Genomic DNA, 21,295 nt, shown 5'->3' on the forward strand with positions numbered 1-21,295 from the left:
TTCAGAACTTTGGTTGCCATGGCAACCAAAAGAAAAAACTTTAAATATCTTCTTCTAAAAAACCCGAAGAGCTAGAGCTTAGATATTTGGCGTGAAACATCTTCTAGTGAGTGTCTACCAAGTTTTTTCAAGTAAAAGCCCTGGGGTCAAAATTCGCCCCGCCCCAGGGGGTCATTGATTTTCGCTATATGCATATAGTAAAACTTTAAAAAATCTTCTTTTAAAGAACCCAAAGAGCTAGAGCTAAGATATTTAGCATGAAACATGTTTTAATGGGTGTCTACCAAGTTTGTTCAAATAAAAGCCCTGGGTTCAAAATTGGCCCCGCCCCGGGGGTCATTGATTGTCCTTATATGTGTATAGCAAAAACTTAAAAAATCTTCTTTGAAAAAACCCAAATAGCTAGAGTTCAGATATTAAGCATGAAACATCTTCTAGTGAGTGTCTACCAAGTATGTTCAAATAAAAGCCCTGGGGTCAAAATTGGCCCCGCCCCAGGGGGTCATTGATTTTCCCTATATGCATATAGTAAAAACTTAAATTTTCTTTTAAAGAATGCAAAGAGCTAGAGCTAAGATATTTAGCATGAAACATGTTCTAATGGATGTCTACCAAGTTCGTTCAAATAAGAGCCTTGGGGGTCAAAATTGGCCCCGCCCCTGGGGTCATTCATTTTCCTTATATGTTTATAACAAAAACTTAAAAGATCTTTTTAAAAAAAAAAACAAAGAGCTAGAGTTTAGATACTAAGCATGAAACATCTTCTAGTGAGTGTCTACCAAGTTTGTTCCAATTTAAAGCCCTGTGGTCAAAATTGGCCCCGCCCCGAGGGTCATTCATTTTCCTTATAAGTGTATTATAACAAAAACTTAAAAAACCTCTTTGAAAAAACTCAAATAGCTAGAGTTTAGATAGAAAGCACGAAGCAATTTCTAGTGAGTGTCTACAAAGTTTGTTCAAATAAAAGCCCTGGGGTCAAAATTGGCCCCGCCCCGGGGGACATTGATTTTCCTTATATGTGTATAGCAAAAACTTAAAAATCTTCTTTGAAAAAACCCGAATAGCTAGAGTTCAGATATTAAGCATGAAACATTGTCTAGTAAGTGTCAACAAAGATTGTTCAAATAAAAGCCCTGGGGTCAAAACTGGCCCAGCCCCAGGTGTGTCATTGTTTTTAACTATATGTGTAAAGAAAAAAAGTTGAAAAAAATCTTCTTTTAAAAAACCCAACAAGCTAGACTGTAGATGTTTAGCATGAAACATCTTCTAATGGGTGTCTACCTTGTTCAAATAAAAGCCCTGGGGTTTAAACTGGCCCTGCTCCGGGGGCCTATATACAGGTGAGCAACTTTAGGGACATCATGGCCCTCTTGTTTGATATAATTTTTTGTTTTATCAATATGTGAGAAATTGCTGGGCCACTCAGTCACGACCATGTTTCTTTATATCACACCAGTACTGGTTGGTTCCAGGAAGCAGACTCGAAAGTTGCAAGAATTTGTTTCGCAATCAAGCTTAAATAAAAAATTATGTTTAAACCATTTCTGGGCTGGGGTTTTTAAAATTGAAATATAAACAATAATGGTCACAATAGATGATATTTAGCTTGTCTGTTTCAAAGAAAAAGTTTAGCTCTTATGATAACTACGTTGTTGTTGTTGTCATCAACTATAATTGTAGCCCATTACTCGGATATTTAAATAAGTATAGGTTACAAGTATGTTATATATTAAAGGATTAGATTCATACTTGGACAAAAGAGTCCTTGTGAAAAGCTAACGTGTTGAATAATTCAAACCTACACATTGTCCTTCAAATTACCCTGGCCTTGAAGGTAAAGTAATTGAAATTTGCTCACTTTGTTATTAATTTAGAGATTTAATTCATATGGACAAATGAACGCTTGACATTTGCCAATATTGACAATATGACATTTACCTTCTAATGAGCTAGACTGTCAAAGTCAAATTATTGAATTTTGTCATAATTGTTTATATTTATCATATTTCACAGTTATGATTTGTATTCGGAGAAAAAACACTTACTGTACAGTACAACTGTCATTTTGTATTATTCAAGTTTGATCATTATGGTCAAGTTTTTGAATTTTGCTTAAAATGCCATTAGAAATATCAACAATAACAATACAACCTTTATTATAATACAAATGTATTTGATTTACGTGGAAGTATACTAGTTATTTTGCTCCTTTGATGACGGTATCCAGACCATGTTTACACTTTTCCTCACAAAATATATACGTTGGCCTGTTATGACTATTAAAAATGTCAAAATCAAACTCTACAACATTAGCTTTGCTTGAAATTTAGAATATCTCATGACGTACACAAGTTTTCTTCAAGGTAGTTTTTCAAATTGTTGAATAATCAAATCAAATGTACACTGCAAAACTGTTGTTATTGTTGTGAAATATAGCAAAAGGCATTGTCATTTTGTACGAAGCTCTGAGAAACTAATGTCATATAAAGTAAATAAAACACTATTAAACAAGTACAGGTCCGAGGTTATAAAAAGTTCTCAAATCTCCGGTATTTGAGACAACACATATTGTACACTGACCATTTGAGATTTGAGACAAACCTCAGAAAAAGGTTTAATAACCTCTAGGACAGTGTATAGGTTAATGTCCATACATTTCCCATGATGGCTTGTAGTCCGTGAAATTAGAAAACTGTTCTTGACGTCTTGGTTCGTCTCCCCAAACTGAAATACAAACAATAATTCAGATATGTTCACCTTTCAGTATGAGAAACACATGCAGTACTTTGTTACAACCATTTGTCATTAAATATGTGAATTGTACTGGTCTTTTGACTTTGTAACTGTCCGTTGTTATTTAAATATGTTGAATATGAGAAGACTAGACGGGTTTCAGGCTTGATTATGGTTGGTATGACTTGAGACGTGAAACTATGAAGTTATTTATATCATTATAACGAGAATCATCTCAAATCTATATTTTGATACTTTTTTGTTTGCTATTGTTAAATGTTTCTAACGAGGATAGTCATTGCTGCTGCATTATAAACAAAACTATGGACCTGTTCGAAATGCAGCTTTTAAATAAACGTTAATAGAATGAACTGCGTAAAATTAGATTGCTATGAAAACTTACTGTATCTATTTCGTCTCGTCTTTGATAACTCTGAAAAAAGAAGAACCGCTTCTCTAATATATATTTTTATTACATTACCAAATTGTATTTTGTATAAATCTTTAACTAAAGCAAAGAGAAATATGATTTCCCTGGTCTGTCTGTGACTTAATGATCAATGATATATGAAGCACATGTACTCTGTAATACATACCTCTACCAAGTCCTTTAATTATCAGTTTATCTTGATTGTACTTTATCACAACCATACTATTTTCAAACAAGAAAGCTTGTTTAAAGAGCTTAACCTCTATTCTGAACTACTTATCACGTATATAATTTATAGTTAAAATATACACCTGTTATCAATGGATGAAGTACATGTATACTGTTTCACCTTGCACAATTACCTTTTACACTTCACTATAGAGTCGGCATAGTGTATTTTAAAAGTCCCAACCAAAAACTATTTTTTAGATTTTCTATAATTACCGTCATGCCATGACCTCCAGGTTAATCTTTGCTGACCAGTGTCTAGTGGCATTTGCGGACGGCGACCGTTATTACCCGGATGAAGAATATTGCCATTACCTATATTTGCTGCTTTCCAGCTTAGTTGACGCTTCCGGTTTTCACAAGCTTTGTCACAGAACTTTGTGTCGCGGAAATACAACTGCCGACAACAGAAGTTGCAGTATCCAAGTTCGTCGCCGACGCCTAGTGCAGTATAATGGTGACCTGAAACATTGATTTATGTTCAAACACTGTTATATAGAACACAATTTCAATCCCATACTTGATCAAATTACTCCTTATCAAATAACTGTAAACCAAGGTTCTAGTATTATTATTATTAGCAGTAAATAATTTTAGGTAATGTGGCAAAATCTGTATTTATAGGTAATCTTATCTAACTGGTTAATTTTCATTTGTTTAGCGAAAATTTTGAAAATGTACTCAAAAGTAAAATATTGTGAAGTGAATAAAGAAAATATTTTTCACATTGCAAACAGCATTATTATATAACAACCTATGTAAATTACCAAAAGTAGAGGTCAAAATATGCCAAAATAGCACATGCTGCCCCAGTATAAAAAAAAAATAACGCATTAGAAATATGGTAAAAATACTGCAAAATCAGACATAAATGCTTCTAAACATAGAAATAATGACTTTTTTTCTCGAGTATTTTTACTTTTCTTAAATTTCAGTAATTTTACTCCAGTTTTATTTTCTTGAAATATTTAACTTATCCGGAGGCATGATATTAATGTTCATCATTATTAGCATGTAAGAATAAAATTAATATACCCATTTTCTGCCCCAAAAGGCAAACATTTGCACCCGCAGAAATAACCAGTTATACGGTATAAGTTTAAAGTCAGTAAGGTCAGTGTTTGGTGTGTACAAAACATTTTAAGTAGATCTATTATTCTATTGAATTTATTTTTATTTGTACATGTGTTGTAAAATTGCTAATTTGCTGATGTTTAATCCACCAATCCTTGTAGACCAGCTGGAACCAAAACATGATTTGCCACCATTATATAGAGCCATGAAAGTCCGACCAGGTTCTGTACTGTTGGAAGCTAAATTTTTGTATTTTTATACTGATATTGAAACACTTTAATAATGTTCAGAACTCAAAGCAGAGCTAATCCATTTACATAAATTCAGCAAGTTTTGGATGTCGGTATAAGAGACATTGTGCTTGATTATTCTGTTTATACCTTTTTATGCCTCCACAATGTGGGAGCATATAGCGTTGCACTTGTCCGTCCGTACGTCTGTCCATACGTCCCGAAATCTTGAACGCAACTCCTCTTAAACCGGATGGCAGATTTTGCTTAAACTTCCAGGGATGAACAACCTTAATGTGTAGATGGTAGTAAAGGAAGGAATTTTTGCTTCGGCCAATTTAACAGAATTATGGCCCTTTGTTGATTTTTCACTATATACTATGTATAAATTTTGTGAATGCAACTCCTCTTAAACCGGATGGACGATTTTGATTAAACTTCCAGGGATGAACAACCTTAATGTGTAGATGGTAGTAAAGGAAGGAATTTTTGCTGCGACCAAATTTAACAGAATTATGGCCCTTTGTTGATTATTTCACTATATACCATACAGAAATTTTGTGAACGCAACTCCTCTTAAACCGGATGGCAGATTTTGCTTAAACTTCAAAGGATGAACAACCTTAATGTGTAGATGGTAGTAAAAGAAGGAATTTTTGCTGCGACCAAATTTAACAGAATTATGGCCCTTTGTTGATTTTTTCACTATATACCATATAGAAATTTTGTGAACGCAACTCCTCTTAAACTTGTTGGCATATTTTGCTTAAACTTCCTGGGATGAACAACTTTAATGTGTAGATGGTAGTAAAGGAAGGAATTTTTGCTGCGACCAAATTTAACAGAATTATGTCCCTTTGTTGATTTTTTCACTATATACCATTTAGATGTTGTCAGTGGGGGCATCCGTGTCCTTTGGACACAGTTCTAGTTTACATTTGTGTTTGTCAGAAAATAAATTATAATATCTTTCCCGGCAGAAAAAACAAACATACGAACTGGATATGGAAGAATATACATTTATTTGAACATATTTTGCTAGACTACATATAATAAAAAACATATAAACAATGTATAAATAAATAAATAATTAACAAGGCATTCTGAAGGACAGCTAAATCCCCTTCCACAGCGGATTTGAATGTGTACTTCTTGACCTTTAACAAACCATGACCTTGATGCTGTGCCTTGTATATTATAAGCACATAGTCTAATGATAGTAATTTTTGTGCAAAGTTATTTAAAATCTTCCTTTAAGTCAAATAGTTATTGAGAACATTATCCTTTACCTTAGGGGTAGCAACTCTGCACATCGTGTGATAATGGAGATCATTTCTGCCAAATTATTAAAAAACAAAACAAAAACAGCGATTTAAAAGTTATGGAGCGGACACGAAATGCACATGACCTTTAAGTGTGACCTCGATCTTGGGGATAGCAACCCAATTATTGCACTCTGCACATCGTCTCATATAATAATGAGCATTTGTTCTAAGTAATTTCATAAAAAAATATACAGCGCATTAAACGTTATGGAGACGACACAACATGTAAACTTTTTGACATATGGCCTTTAAGTGTGACCTTGACCTTGGGAAAAGCAACCCAATTATAGCGCTCTACATTTCGTCTCATATAATGGTGATAACTTGTGCTAAGTTATTAAAAATACATTTCAGCGGTTTAAACGTTATGGAGTGGACATGAAATGTAGACTTTTTTAACCTTAAAGTGTGACCTTGACCTTTGGGGTAGCAAACCAATTACTGCGCTCTGCTAATCATCTCATAATGGTCATCACTTGTGCCAAGTTATTTAAAACAATTTTCATCGGTTTAAAAGTTATGGAGCGGACATGAAATGTAGACTTTTTTAACACTTGACCTTTAAGTGTGGCCTTGACCTTGGAGGTAACAACCCCATTATTGCGCTCTGCAAATCATCACATAATTGTGATCACTTGTGCCAAGTTATTTCAAAAACAAAATTCAGCGGTTTAAATGTCATGGAGCGGACACAAAATGAAGACTTTTTGACACTTGACCTTTAAGTGTGACCTTACTGTCATGTTTCACTAAAAACCATCCTGTTTGGTAACACGACACTTACAGACTCAGATAATGAGAAAATATTCCTTGCAGTTCATAAATATATTGTAAAATCGAATCGCTTTGACTCTCCAATAATTTTCAACTATCATTAAGGGTTAAATCACAGGTCATTTTTTTTCTGTTGTTTTTTTTTTCCTTCTTTTTCTATCTTATTCTTCTTTCTATCTGAACTTATCAAACTATTATCATTATTAGTATTATTTTGCTTTTCTTTAAATAATTGATATATCTTATATTTATTTATTCATTTTCGATGCAAGTTGTAACACATCAGCCTTCTAAGTCAACAAACGACAATTTATTTCGCCTTATTTAGCACATATATTTATTGTACATTGGGAAAAGACTTCAATAAGCATTAGGTTGCTTCCAGTCTAATCCTTTTCTTGTTTTGATTGTAAATATCATGTATGTAAATATGCTTATGTGAGAAAGAATAAAATATGTTTAAACCAAGTGTGACCTTGACCTTAGGGAAGCAAGTGAAAGGGTTACGGACGAACGTACAGACGGACGGACTGACAGAGGGAGGCCATTCCTATAATCCCCTCCCGCTTTGCGAAAGGGCATTAATAAAACAAGATTGTTTGGCACACGACACACATGCATATTGCACAGACATGCATATTAAAATTATTAAAATGTTTCTCTTTTTTTCTTTCTTTTTTTTGTGAACATATACATGTAGTTTGTTATAGATCTATGCTATTTGACTGGAACTGTTTTGAGATCCTCGTGATATTGGACCTAGCAGACGCGCGAGATGATTTTGTAAGTTTAGATCCACCATTAGACGTGTTCAAAAGATCCCGATCTGTTGTAACGTCCATTATACTGTAAAAGATAAAGACACGTCATACTGTTGAATTCATCATTTTTTTGTACTTAACCAAAAATATAAGTTAACCAAAATACACAAGAAGTAAAATAGATACCCACCATCGATAAATACCTTTTACTAAAAACCTTAGCAATGTATATTTTAAATGATTTGATCGAAGCAATTTTGTTTATAGAATTAGCGAATAACCATTCTCAAGACAATACCAAAATTGTCAATCCGGGTATGCATGACCACTGATGATGTTCTTGATTAAACAAAAAAGCTATTAATTTTGGAAATTATGTCAATATTTACCTGTCATCCAAATCACTACCGTAAGATGAACGACTGTCCCTTCCACGCTTCCGTACTTCTACTTTCTTCTTTATTGAACTAAGTCTCAATTGTAACTGTGTTTGACTAAGCAAATCACTGTGTGTTGATTCTTCGCGTAACATTTCATGAATCTTTTCCAACTCTCGCGTACTGTCTGTTCTTTTGTCTGACCTTTTAGGAGAATTCTTCGGAGTTGGGTCTTCGTCCTCTAGTGACACATTTCCATTTGCAATCTCAGATTTGTTTGATTCTTCCTTTATAGTTGTAGGAATTAGTTCCCATTTACTTTTATCGTGTACATCTGCAATCGGTCTAGAGTCTTCACGCGCGAACGATGTTAAATCCAAAGAAGATTTCGTAGACTTTGCACTTGAATTACGTGTCTTTTTAATAGAGCTCGAAAGTGTAGCGCTCCTTGGCTTCAGTGCCATTGGTCTTAATTTTGGATTCACAGGATTTCCATATCCGGAAGAACGCACTTTCTTCTCAAGCTCCAAAACTGCTTTTGATTTTTGTCTCTGAAGAGCTTGGTTGTATATATCTGATGTTAGCTCGGTTTCTGTTTTCATTTTATCATTTGTCTTACTCAGTCTTTTCGCTTTCATTTCAGATTTAAACGATTCGTCAAGCAAAGAGCTCCTAATAGGTTCAGTTTTATTGAGATCAGCGTCTGAATCACCCGTCAACGCTTTATTACGGACTGGAATCTTTGATTCGTTTTTATGCACTAATATTGTATGAGTTTTTGAACGACTGCCACTTCTGAATTGAGCCGACTTTTTTCTATCATCTTTTGAATCTTTTGCCTCTGTCTTTCCATTCTCTTTACTTTCACGTTTTACGTTGTCAAGGGTTTTTGTACTCCCAACTCTTTTCTCTCGGTAACTGCTAAAGTCTAACTTTGGAATTGACGTTCCAGTTATATCGGTTTTAGTACTACTAATGAGTTTGTCTGCATCGTCTGTTGATACCGGTGATTTCAGTGTACTTGAAGGTTTTTCACCGTCCACTGCAAAAGGATAAAGAATTTCATTAGCATTTCTCGTCTTCGATGCTTTAGAACAAACAATGTGCTATGCACAGAATTGAGAATCGCTAGTGAAATGCTTTATGCTTCAGCTATAATAGGTGGCAAATCGGATGGGTCATTAGTTTCCCCAAACAGTTTGAATTTGGTTTTATGTTACGTGAGGTGACTAGCAAGACTCAATTCTGTGAACATAGTGTATTGAAAAGGTGCAGTAAACTAAATACGTGTTTATATGGTGTATCCAATGGACAAGACATTTCATCCTCACAGATTTTTGAGGAAACTGAATCGTAAAATTCATATCCGGTATGCTTGATGTCCTATACGCTAATTCGACCGTCGCCCGCTTTAATTGTAAAGTACCACTATGAAGTGCCTGTGTAAAAGTTAAACTTTGCACGCAAAAGGAGGATCAGTTCTTTCTAATTGAACTTAAAATTTCTGATCCAGTTAAAAGAACGGCACGAATATCTTAAACACTGTTCTTCAGTTGTCGTTCGTATGAATTTTCTGCGGCTACTTTTGAAGACATATTAAAGAATCTAAAATAATTATATTGTATTATTCTAAATACTTACGTCTCCGTTTATCTCTTTCTGGAGAGGGTTTGTCATTCTCTATCGCTGTTATTACATCTGAAAATATAACAAGCAACATATCTTTTTAAGACATATTTTGAAAATTAATAAGTAGATCTAGTCGGCTCGAAATAATATTCCGAAACAAAAATTTAGGGTACGTTCTTCGTCAATTCTGCACATTCACGTCACACTATGACATTGGTATAGATGTTTTGCTAGAATTAGTTTGATGTTATGTTGGATAATTTTATACAAATTTTTCACAATAATTTAGCACTATCCGGATATAGCTCAGATAGTTAATAGAACTATACATACTGTTTAACTGAGTAGTCCAGATTGCTGAACCCCGAATTACTTACGGGTTCTTATTATATCTGGCATCCTAACTTAAATATTGTAGGAAAGGGCATCCTGTATCTTCAACAATAAAGCTGGAAAATGCTACATGTTTAAGTGTTGATGTGACTTATAATCTGAAAAAGACTTATTCACTTTTCAAATTGGCAACATCGATTTCTGGAAGCATGCAATTTACACTCATATGTGCCTTTATACTTCTTGTCACAGGCGGCCAATCTATGTGTGTACACTTCCTACAATATTGACTGTTTCAAGTCAAAGGATAACGTACCTTCGAGGAAAGATTCTTTTTTAGCTGGGGCTGTTTTGTTTGATCTTGGAGACTCGTATTCTTTGTCCCCGTGAGGTCCAGAGGAGTACACCGGCTGTCAATTTAAAGGATGAACATATTAGTAAGGTCTAACTTCACATTTTAAAAATCTACATTAAAGATAAAAACATTTATATTAAACATTTCATTTTCATTAGGAATTTTGCCTATTGTTAATTTGAGCAATGAAAAGAAAAATTTTTTTAATACTACCACATGAAGACAGGTTTAGCCATAGTATAAAAATAAACCAGATAAGTAAATAAGATGGCAAAATTAAGCACTGCACGGAATTTTGAGGAAAACTGGGTTGTTTAAATTTTAAAACAATGAGTTTAAAAATTTACAGGGTACTGTATATGTTCAGATCGTCAAAACTATTATTTTAATGATTTTTGGAATTTTTGTTTTCTCAGTTCAGCCCGGAATTCTAGAATTTTTGAATAAAAGCGACAATAGGGAATTAATTTAACCCTTCTTTTTAATCCCGTTTTCTACTTTGCTTCGTGTTACTGGGTTCACAGAAAATGCTACAAAAAATTCTTTCCCTTTTTTCCCCCAAACGTCTGCACCATTTTCATAACAATTGTAATAAAATCCGAACACTGAAAATTTTAAAATATAAAAGATCTGTAAAAAACTGTCCTGGGCATTTACATAACAGATTTAATAAAAATTTGATCATGAAAGTTTAGCGTTTACATAACAATATGTAATAACCATAAAAACGAAATTTTAATAAAATATCTGATAAAATCATGAAAAACCGGCATTTTTTAAACATATACGAATGACAGATGAACACTGGACATTTTATACAATCGTATAAAATCATGAACACTGGACATTTATATCACAAGATCTGTAATAAAATCATGAACACTGGACATTTATATCACAGATCTGTAGTAAAATTATAAGCACTCGACATTTATAACACAGATCTGTAATAACAGCATGAACATTGGACATTTATACAACAGATCTGTAATAAAATCATGAACACTGGACATTTTGATCACAGATCTGTAAAAAAACATGATCACTGGACATTTACATAACAGATCTGTAATAAAATTATGATCACTGAACGTTTAGTCGTTTACATAACAGATATGTAATAAACCCATAAACACTGAACATTTGAATAACATATCTGTAGTAAAATCATGAACACTCGACATTTATAACACAGATCTGTAATAACAGCATGAACATTGGACATTTATACAACAGATCTGTAATAAAATCATGGACACTGGACATTTATATCACAGATCTGTAATAAAATCATGAACACTGAACATAAACATATAACAGATCTGTAAAAAAACATGATCTTTGGACATTTACATAACAGATCTGTGATAAAATCATGATCACTGAACATTTACATAATAGATCTGTATAAAATCATGATCACTGAACGTTTAGTCGTTTACATAACAGATATGTAATAAACCAATGAACACTGAACATTTGAATAACATATCTGTAGTTAAATCACGAAAACTCGACATTTATATCACAGATCTGTAATAAAATCATGAACTCTGGACATTTATATCACAGATCTGTAATAAAATCATGAACTCTGGACATTTATATCACATATCTGTAATAAAATCATAAACACTGGACATTTATATCACAGATCTGTAATGACAGCATGGACACTGGACATTTATATCACATATCTGTAATAAAATCATGAACTCTGGACATTTATATCACAGATTTGTAGTAAAATTATGGAGCACTCAATATTTTAATAACACAGATCTGTAATAACAGCATCACACTGGACATTTATATCACATATCTGTAATAAAATCATGAACTCTGGACATTTATATCACAGATTTGTAGTAAAATTATGAGCACTCAATATTTATAACACAGATCTGTAATAACAGCATCAACACTGGACATTTATATAACAGATCTGTAATAAAATCATGAACACTTGACATTTATATCACAGATTTGTAGTAAAATTATGAGCACTCGACATTTATATCACAGATCTGTAATGACAGCATGAACACTGGACATTTTGATCACAGATCTGTAATGAAATCATGAACACTGGACATTTATATCACAGATCTGTAATAAAATCATGAACACTTGACATTGATATTACAGATCTGTAATAAAATCATGAACACTTGACATTTATATCACAGATTTGTAGTAAAATTATGAGCACTCGACATTTATATCACAGATCTGTAATGACAGCATGAACACTGGACATTTTGATCACAGATCTGTAATGAAATCATGAACACTTGACATTTATATCACAGATCTGTAATAAAATCATGAACACTGGACATTTTTATCACAGATCTTTAGTAAATTCATGAACACTCGACATTTATATTACATATCTGTAGTAAAATCATTAACACTGGACATTTAAATCACAGATCTGTAGAAAAATCATGAACACTGAACATTTATATCACAGATCATCAGATAAAATAAAGACCAATGAACACTTACATAACAGATCAAATATGCATAATATGTTAAAGAAATGTGATCGGTAAAAGATCTTATAAAAGGAAGGCACTAATTGGTTTGTGTAACCATGGATATATATTATAATACTTGTTCTCTGATTCAACTGTCAACATGATAACAGTTTAAATGATTTGTAATAACTTTGTAAATCTTCAAATGATCTTATAATAACATAAATCTACAGTAAAATATAAAAGTTACCTTACCATGTGGTCCCATTCTAACTGACTTAACTATAACACTTGATTCATTTTCAAATAAAATAGAATTATAAAACACTTGGTAAATTTGTTAATGTAAATTTCACCCGTTGCTATATAGGTATAATGTAACATATAGGGCTATATAACGATATCTAATAAGCGGAACACTATATCTTCATTGTTTAAGTCTCAGGTTTCCACATAAAACAAAAGAGCTATTCATTATTACCTCCAAAGTAAAATTCACACTGTGACCGTCACATAAACACGAACAATTTAACTTCAAGTTCAATACACAAATTGTTTTTAAAGTTTTAAAGTTCATAATCAAGGTTCCATTAACGTTTAAAGTGACTTGTACACACTGCTTAAATAATAATAAAGTAAAATAAATTTAAAAACAGCAAAAATCACCCCTCCACAGCAACCCTTCATACATATACTTATCTTCATGAAAATTTTGAAAATGTATTTAAATATATAAAAATTCTGAAGTAAGTATAATTAAGGAAGCAATTTACACATTATCAATGACACTTGCAACCCACGTATATTACCATGAAGAGGTTAGAATAGCCCTCGACTGCGTTAGTAACGTGTAGAAATATGCATGTAGTTATAAATACTGAACATAAGGCATTAATCGCACATAACATGTGAATCTTTTTACCTTTTCTTAAATCGTTGTTTTAATGGTAAGATTCGAATACACAGCGGTTAGAGGACAGCAATTTGAATTAAGCGACTTTAACCACTAGGCCACGGAGGTCCGGGATTATTTTTTAAAAAGTAAATAAGAAAAAAACTAGAAATGTGTCCATAGGACACGGATGCCCCCACACGCAACTGTTCTGTCAATCTTATGACTCTAGGTCAAATATTTTTTGGACTACATGTGCCACAAGTTGAAAACTAAAAATCAACAAAGAGTCATAATTCTGTAAAATTTGGTCGCAGCAAAAATTCCTTCCTTTACTACCATCTACACATTAAGGTTGTTCATCCCTGGAAGTTTAAGCAAAATCTGCCATCCGGTTTAAGAGGAGTTGCGTTCACAAAATTTCTACATAGTATATAGTGAAAAAATCAACAAAGGGCCATAATTCTGTTAAATTTGGTCGCAGCAAAAATTCCTTCCTTTACTACCATCTACACATTAAGGTTATTCATCCCTGGAAGTTTAAGCAAAATCTGCCATCCGGTTTAAGAGGAGTTGCGTTCACAAGATTTTGGGACGTACGGACAGACGGACGGACAGACGTACGGACGGACGGAATGACGGACGGACACTCGGACGGACAAGTGCAACGCTATATGCTCCCACTCTGTGGGGGCATAAAAAACGATAAAAAGTGGAATGTCGCATCGCGTGATATTTAAAATAAAAAAAAATCACCATTTACTATTATAAATGCTTGTACATTTTTGTTTAAGTTTGTATCATACAGGTTTTAAATCATTAGAATACAATATAAGAATCTTAGCAACGTCTCAGTATGAGAGACTAGTTGTTGAACAGGTGCTAATAGATGTTACATGAATATCAAACCCGGGGGAAACGACCTCCTAACTTGTCTTCATTTTCACGTCCTATTAGCAATGCGTTTCTATGACAATTTTAACAAATATTTCTAAGGAGCGACACATGTTTACTAAGTCTTTTTTCTCTGGATCATTTAATTTACACAAATTAAACTGTAAACTTCAGTTTTAATGTAAGGACTAATCATTTTTCTTAAAATTCAAAAATAAATAATCGATGTCTGCAAGGTGTGCAAGATGTGTTTCTAGTTTTAGAATTGATGCTGTTGCTTTTTCATAAAAAAAGTCATACTGATATTAATGACATTTCTGGAATAGCAAGGATATGTGTAAAATAAAAATTCAGTGAAGATAAATGAGCAAGATGACGACAAATAACCAGCCTGAGGAATTTCCAAACAAAGAGAGAACGAGAAGCTTTGATGGTGATGTGCGAGAAGAAACAAGAAGAAATGGTAAGATTTTGAAATCGAGTTATTCTGTAAGTACTGCAAACTTGATAAGCTTTATGGAGCTCAATCTTCATGGTCAGACTGGTCTCTAGATTTACGAAATATGATGCCATTTTCCCAGAAGTACTTGAGGGCCAACGCATCCAAGATGGCCGCCAAAATATTTAAAAATTGCCATGTAATATATATCTTAATGTTTCGCAGTTAAAACTACAACGTAGTGTAAACGTTGTATATTCCTTTTTTCCAATATTATCTTGTATCAAATTTGTTTTAGTATCAATTTGTAAAAGAGCCAAACATTTTCGGATGGTCAAAACAGAAAATTCTGATGCAAATATCAAAAAACTGCTGTTATAATATTTCCTTTTCATTTTATTCCTTTTATTCTTGGAACTTATCAAAGATTTGTTTTGTTATGACCTACTAATTGTTTTTGCGTACAAACTGTGCTGTTGAAAGTTTTTTTACGTATTATTTTGTGATAATATATATTATTTAGTAGGTTGGGAAAATGATAAGTTCATTATTATTTCAAAATACTGTAAGTAACTTTATTTTTGAAAACTTTAAAGACTTACATCATTTGTTTTTAGAGTAATTGTTGACTAGATTTGTTCACACATATAAAATCTTTTTTGCATTTTCAATGAATGAATAAAAAACAATATTAAGATTGCATCTTTTTCTTTGGTGTGATCTAAAAAATCTTGTGTAATGTTGCCTGTGACATAGTGGATGGGGTAAATGACAAATACTTTTTTCAAGGTTGAGTCCGGGTGATTAATGCGTCTACTGACCAATGAGAATTCCCCAAATGAGTTAGACTAGATTAGTGTCTCTTTCTGGGACATCAGTAAAGACAGCGATGATGGTTCAAAAATATCGGACTACAGTCTCTTAATTATCATATTCAATATATCAGTTTAATAATATATTACATGATTACCTTAACATATGCCCATTATAGCAATTCCCAAACTAAACACAGTTTACCCCATCACAAGAATCTATACAGGGTATAAATATTACTGTCACCAAGTTCCACATGAAGAATCAATTGGCAATTGCAAAACATTTAGTATTATATTATTTTCACTCGTTCTTGAACAAAAATACTATTCGTATTGTTATCAAATTCGTGACTGTCGCTTTATATTGATAGACATCTTTCATTCCAGCCATCCGTATGCGGCGTCAGGTCGGTTTTCAGCGTTTAAATCAACTGAGCTTTATGCAGATTATTACGTCATGTCCACTTTTTATAGCAGGAGTTGTGACACTTGTGATGGCCCTTCCCCACGTGGAGTATCCCGTATTTAATTTTGGGCCTGTTTTTGTATCTATTCTGGTAAATAAAGCCAAGTTATGTCTGATAATAATTCAGTTTTAATTCGACCAAGTTTGTCTTCCTGTCAATAAGTTCTACTTCTTGTTTTCTATTCTAAAATATTCGCTCTTCAATGTGTATTAAACTTATTTTAGAAAAAAATGTTGACTTTAATAATGAGACATTTTACGAAAATAACAAGATATACACACCATGGAATTTACGACAATCTGGCTTGTTCTTTATCTTTAGAAGTTGCTTAACTTATAGCACAAATGTATTTGTATACTAACACAATTTTGGTTTGTATAAAGGTGTTCCCGATGGCGTTGATCGGTTTACTTGCAACAAGGTCAGCAACTGAGAATGTGAACGAGATAGAGACAACAGGGGGAGTAAAATGTATGGTAAGTGAAACGTTTCATGTATCTTGCCTAGTAAAATAAGAAAACATTTATATGCGTCGATTCTACTGATTGAATGAAGAACAGGTCTATTACCACGTCTGTCAACCTTTCGGAGTCTTCTAGCTTCTTCATTGGAAAACTCTTTCAGATTCTGAACTAACTGTCTCACAGTAGTGCTTACTGTCTGGAAACAGAAAAGGGAACAAGTTACAAATGAATTTACGTGTATTCAAGTACAAAATGTTGTCATAAACACTTTTCCTCATATTTCCATTAATGGTTGAGTCATTCAGATCGTTTGATTATGTTAACTAATGATTATATATATGGTACATTGTTTATATATTTCAGATTGTATGTAACTTTATCCTGTCTCTGTTATGCAGTGTTCTTGCAGCAGCATCTAGTTTCTTTTCATTCTACATAGTGGAACAATGTTCGGATACATCATCAGGTTTACTGATATACAATCTTAACGAAAGTTTGCATTTCTAAGATATTTTCTTTTCTCACATTAATAATTAAGTCATCAAGGCCGGTAATCAAGCTTCTATAGTATCCATCATTTTGTGAATAAACGCCACCACCATAGAAGTGGGGCTAAAAGTATGGTCTTGTCCCATACGTTTTCTGTCGGAAATGATCAATATAATTATGATCAGGCTCCTCATTTAATCAGGTGTATGTAACTTGCGCATCCATTTTGAAATATAAGTGACAATTTTTCAAATTGCCAGGTGTGACGCATTTGATATTGCTTAACAAAGTAATTTTTTTTTTTAGTTGTTTGGGTCGTCATACCAAACAAATAATGGTAGCGAAATTTCAGACTCTAATGCTGTTAATTGCAAATGCCGAAAGTAGTCCGCTTTTTTGAAGCGGTTACTACCCTTTGTATGTAAACTAACCCCGAAAAATTCACGGGAGGTCACTGCGTAAAGATGGTCAAATGACAGGCGCATTAATTTTCAAGCAAAATAATTTCAGAATGGTCGAAGATTCTAATAATGGTTTATTCTTTATAGATATACATGCTTATAGTAACTAAGCTCCATGAATATTTACATCTGTGTTAAACAACAGTTAGCGTCGTTACAAACCCTATCTTAGAATAATATGGTTTTCTTCCGTCCCTTAATATATATAAACTCACCGTGGCCGAGGGGTTTAAGCGCTCGCTTAGGAAGCGAGAGGTCTGGAGTTCAAAACCCAGCAACTCATTTTTTCAAATTGTTTAAGTCAAAAAAACATTGGATTGAATAGCAGTGTTGCAATTAGTCTTATAGCCAATTTACTACAATTAAAACGCTGAAAAGCATTTGTGGCACTATACAAAAACAAATTGGTTTATAATCTAACAACCTTCACCTTTCTGACATTCTGAGACCCAAACAAATTCAGCGCCTTCTGTGCTTTGATTATATCCGCTTTTAAGTGAATTTTCCGATAAATTATAGTATTTAACAATTCATATAAAATCAGAGAATTATTTTTATTTGAAGTAACATAACTGTAAACAAGACTACGCATACAACATGTATGTTTCTATTTGAATTTGTAGATATGGTCACTTCACAATATCGAGTCCCATAAAGTAAAACGAAGTATGTACTAGTGATCACGAGTTGTAAGAAAATTGTTATATCTGCATGTATTCTATTTCTATAGATAAAAGACAGGAAATCGTTTTAAATGTTAGGTAAATTGTGTACCCGGTTGAACAGTCTGCCTTCTGTACATCTTATAATAACTGCGTTTTATCATATTTGTTTTTAGCCATTGATTTCATGGTAAATATAGTTGTTGGATTTTAATGCGACTGATTTTATTTGTAAACGTGTACCTCGTGTTAAGTTATTAAATAAATAATTCTAAACAACGTATGAGTATAGACGCTTAAACCAACTGCTTCGTATTAATCAAATTTTGGACTTTGGTTTACGAGCGTGTTCACGTGTATCAAATATTTCCGACAGAAGAAGTATCGATGGACAAAATAACAATTTTGTAATCCAAGATTCTGCTCCGTTTGCACGAGATTCACACCAACAAATACTACCATTTACAAATGTCATTCCCATCAGTTTTATATACAGTTGGTGTATGCAATATGTGTATTAAGATTCATATATATATATAATTAACATTTAATTTCTTTGATCATATATATATCAGGCAATTTAACATTAGAGTATGGGCTATCGAAAGTTGTTGTCCTCCTGCAATCGATTAGGCTGATGAATTACCTAAAGAAAATGTGTAAATGAATAAAACTTCTTAATGCGTTAATTGTTTTATTGACCCAGTTGCATTGTTTCTGAAACGACCCTTGTACATTTAGACTAGCAAAGAGTTTGTAAGAAAGTGATCACCGTTGGGAATGGTCTTGCTTGTCAATGCGTTTATATATACATGTAGCGTATTTACAAGTTCACCAATAAATTCATTCCTATATGTAGTGATTGGTGTTTTAAGAATTCCAGTTATCTAAGTAATGATATTGTAAAAAGTATATTTCATTCTTTCGTAGTTGGCTCTTTAAACAAATAAAAAATTATTTTTCTTTCAGATTTTTATGAACTATGTCTGCCTAACAGTCGTGCCAATATCGGGTTATCATTGGTGGATGGTGTCGTGTGCATTATTTTGTTGATCCTTTCCGTTTTCGGCATAGCCCATTTCTGCACACATGGCTTTAAGTTGTGTTTTCCGTCTGATCCATTGAATAGAAATCTACATTTGACAGTGGTGATGCCTTGCAAATCATCCGCGCAGGATCAAGTGAGGGGATTTCATGAGCGCAATGTGTAAATGAATGTTCAAATGAACGTGCGATAAATAGATAAACTGTTTATTTACTGACTGCAAAAAAAATATTACACAAGAAAAAAATTGCCATTTTAAAGAAATATACAGCTATATATATTCAAGTTAAAAAAGGTTTTCAATTACTAGTATGATAAATGGCTTCACTGAACATGCGGCCAATATTAATGAAGGATGCTCTTATTAAATACATTTTATAGACAACACTGGCAATTCGTCTTAAATTTAGTTGGGAAAAATTCTCCGCCGGATGTCTTTGTAAAGTTAATCATTTACATGATTTCATATTTTTATGTTTGTGATAGTAAACTGTCTTGTCCTTTAACGTGAGAGAATGTTGTATCAATTGAAGTGTCCTATAGCCGGTATATCGTTGTTTTTAAAAATGGTTCATCTTTTGCTATATAAAGACTGTTTTAAATGTTCTATCAAAGAATTTATTCCTATTAAAACAACTATGTATGTAATTGAATAAAACATGTGTTACCTAGCATACAACATGAATAGAATATATATCGTCGGCTTAATTCCAGACGGCCCTAAGTCGATATTTTTAAAATATCAAGATATTGGTACCGTTAAATTCGTTATTGAAAGCTCTTTCTATTGGTGTATTGTATGCCTATGTGGAAATATAATAAACAGGAGAAAACAGAGTTCTACAAAGCCCTAAGTCCCTTATTCATATTAAAAGTAAGTTCTACAATGCCACATGGGATTGGCCAATTGAACAGCTATATTTAGTCACGTGACATAGCGGAAGCGGCTAGAAAAGCCATGTTAAAAATCTTTTGTGAAAAATTACAAAAGGAAACCAAAGATAAAAACTCTGAAATATGTAAGTTATTTCTTTATTTTTAGTTGATAGGAGATAGAAATTATGTTGTCTTTAATACAGAATAAAAATATTGATTTAGCTGAATGGCTGTATTTGTTAACTTGTACTTCATTCGGTTATTATGTCTATACAATCTTCCAAAAAAAAATTCATGGCTCATGCATTTCAAAAGAGATTTTTGAATATATGTTCGTTGTTAATTTTGAAACCCAACCAAAATTGGAAACCCCACAAAATTTGAAAAAAAGTAAAAGTTCCCAAAAAATTTAAAGTGTTTATGCGTATATTTGAACTTTGAAAAACTCAAATTTCTCAAAGAAATTTTTAAAAAAGCCGTATTGAAGAATAAAAAGTTCTAGAAAAATAATGAATATATAATTATGATAGTTATGTTTCTTCATAGATTAAATATTGTGCAGCTTAAATGTTGTGTATTTTGACTGTGGTTTATTTGTATTTGATTTAAAAGGTATGCAAATAAATTGTTCTAAAAGTACATTTTGTATTTTAATGTTTTAGTTTTTAAGCTGTCTGTTGATATATTAGCATCTCATATGGAATAGCCAGGCATTTTTCAATGTATGGCTCTCAATATCTTTTATTTCCATGGTGGTCATGAATAGACGTATGCCTCTGGTATTTTATAAGATTTCACGATACGGATAACAACCACAATATTATAATATTTATCAATATAACAACCCCTCCTTCAGAAGAAGTGATAGTATATTAATATAATATTGATTTGTACATCGTCGGTCCGTCGGTCCATAGACTATATTTCAATTGAGAAACATTGATTTTGTAATTCAATATTTACCCTCTGTCAGCTGAAATTGCTTTGTACAGCGTTTGTCAGTGTGTCTGTCTGTTGACCACAACTTGTTCGAGAATGCTTTACTCTACAGTATTAAAG

General features: G+C 32.7%; 2 protein-coding genes across 2 annotated transcripts; one reads left to right on the forward strand and one right to left on the reverse strand.

The window, feature by feature from the left end:
* Positions 1-2,152: 2,152 nt before the first annotated feature.
* LOC132739120 (uncharacterized) lies at positions 2,153-11,061 on the reverse strand. Its single transcript, XM_060726768.1, has 6 exons — positions 11,038-11,061; positions 10,211-10,304; positions 9,574-9,630; positions 3,608-3,853; positions 3,137-3,166; positions 2,153-2,724 (listed from the first exon to the last, which is right to left on the reverse strand). The coding sequence occupies exons 1-6, from the start codon at positions 11,059-11,061 to the stop codon at positions 2,642-2,644; spliced, it is 534 nt and encodes a 177-aa protein (XP_060582751.1). The 3' UTR covers positions 2,153-2,641.
* A 3,784-nt stretch (positions 11,062-14,845) lies between these two features.
* On the forward strand, positions 14,846-20,453 carry LOC132739119 (uncharacterized). The gene is made up of 5 exons (XM_060726767.1): positions 14,846-14,981; positions 16,160-16,329; positions 16,623-16,715; positions 17,067-17,169; positions 19,285-20,453. Exons 1-5 carry the CDS (start codon positions 14,882-14,884, stop codon positions 19,524-19,526), a joined length of 708 nt encoding a protein of 235 aa, XP_060582750.1. The 5' UTR covers positions 14,846-14,881; the 3' UTR covers positions 19,527-20,453.
* The last annotated feature ends 842 nt before the right edge of the window (positions 20,454-21,295 follow it).

This window comes from Ruditapes philippinarum, unplaced genomic scaffold (assembly GCF_026571515.1).
Source record: "Ruditapes philippinarum isolate M1 unplaced genomic scaffold, ASM2657151v2 ctg511_1_1_1_1, whole genome shotgun sequence".
NCBI lineage: Eukaryota > Metazoa > Mollusca > Bivalvia > Venerida > Veneridae > Ruditapes > Ruditapes philippinarum.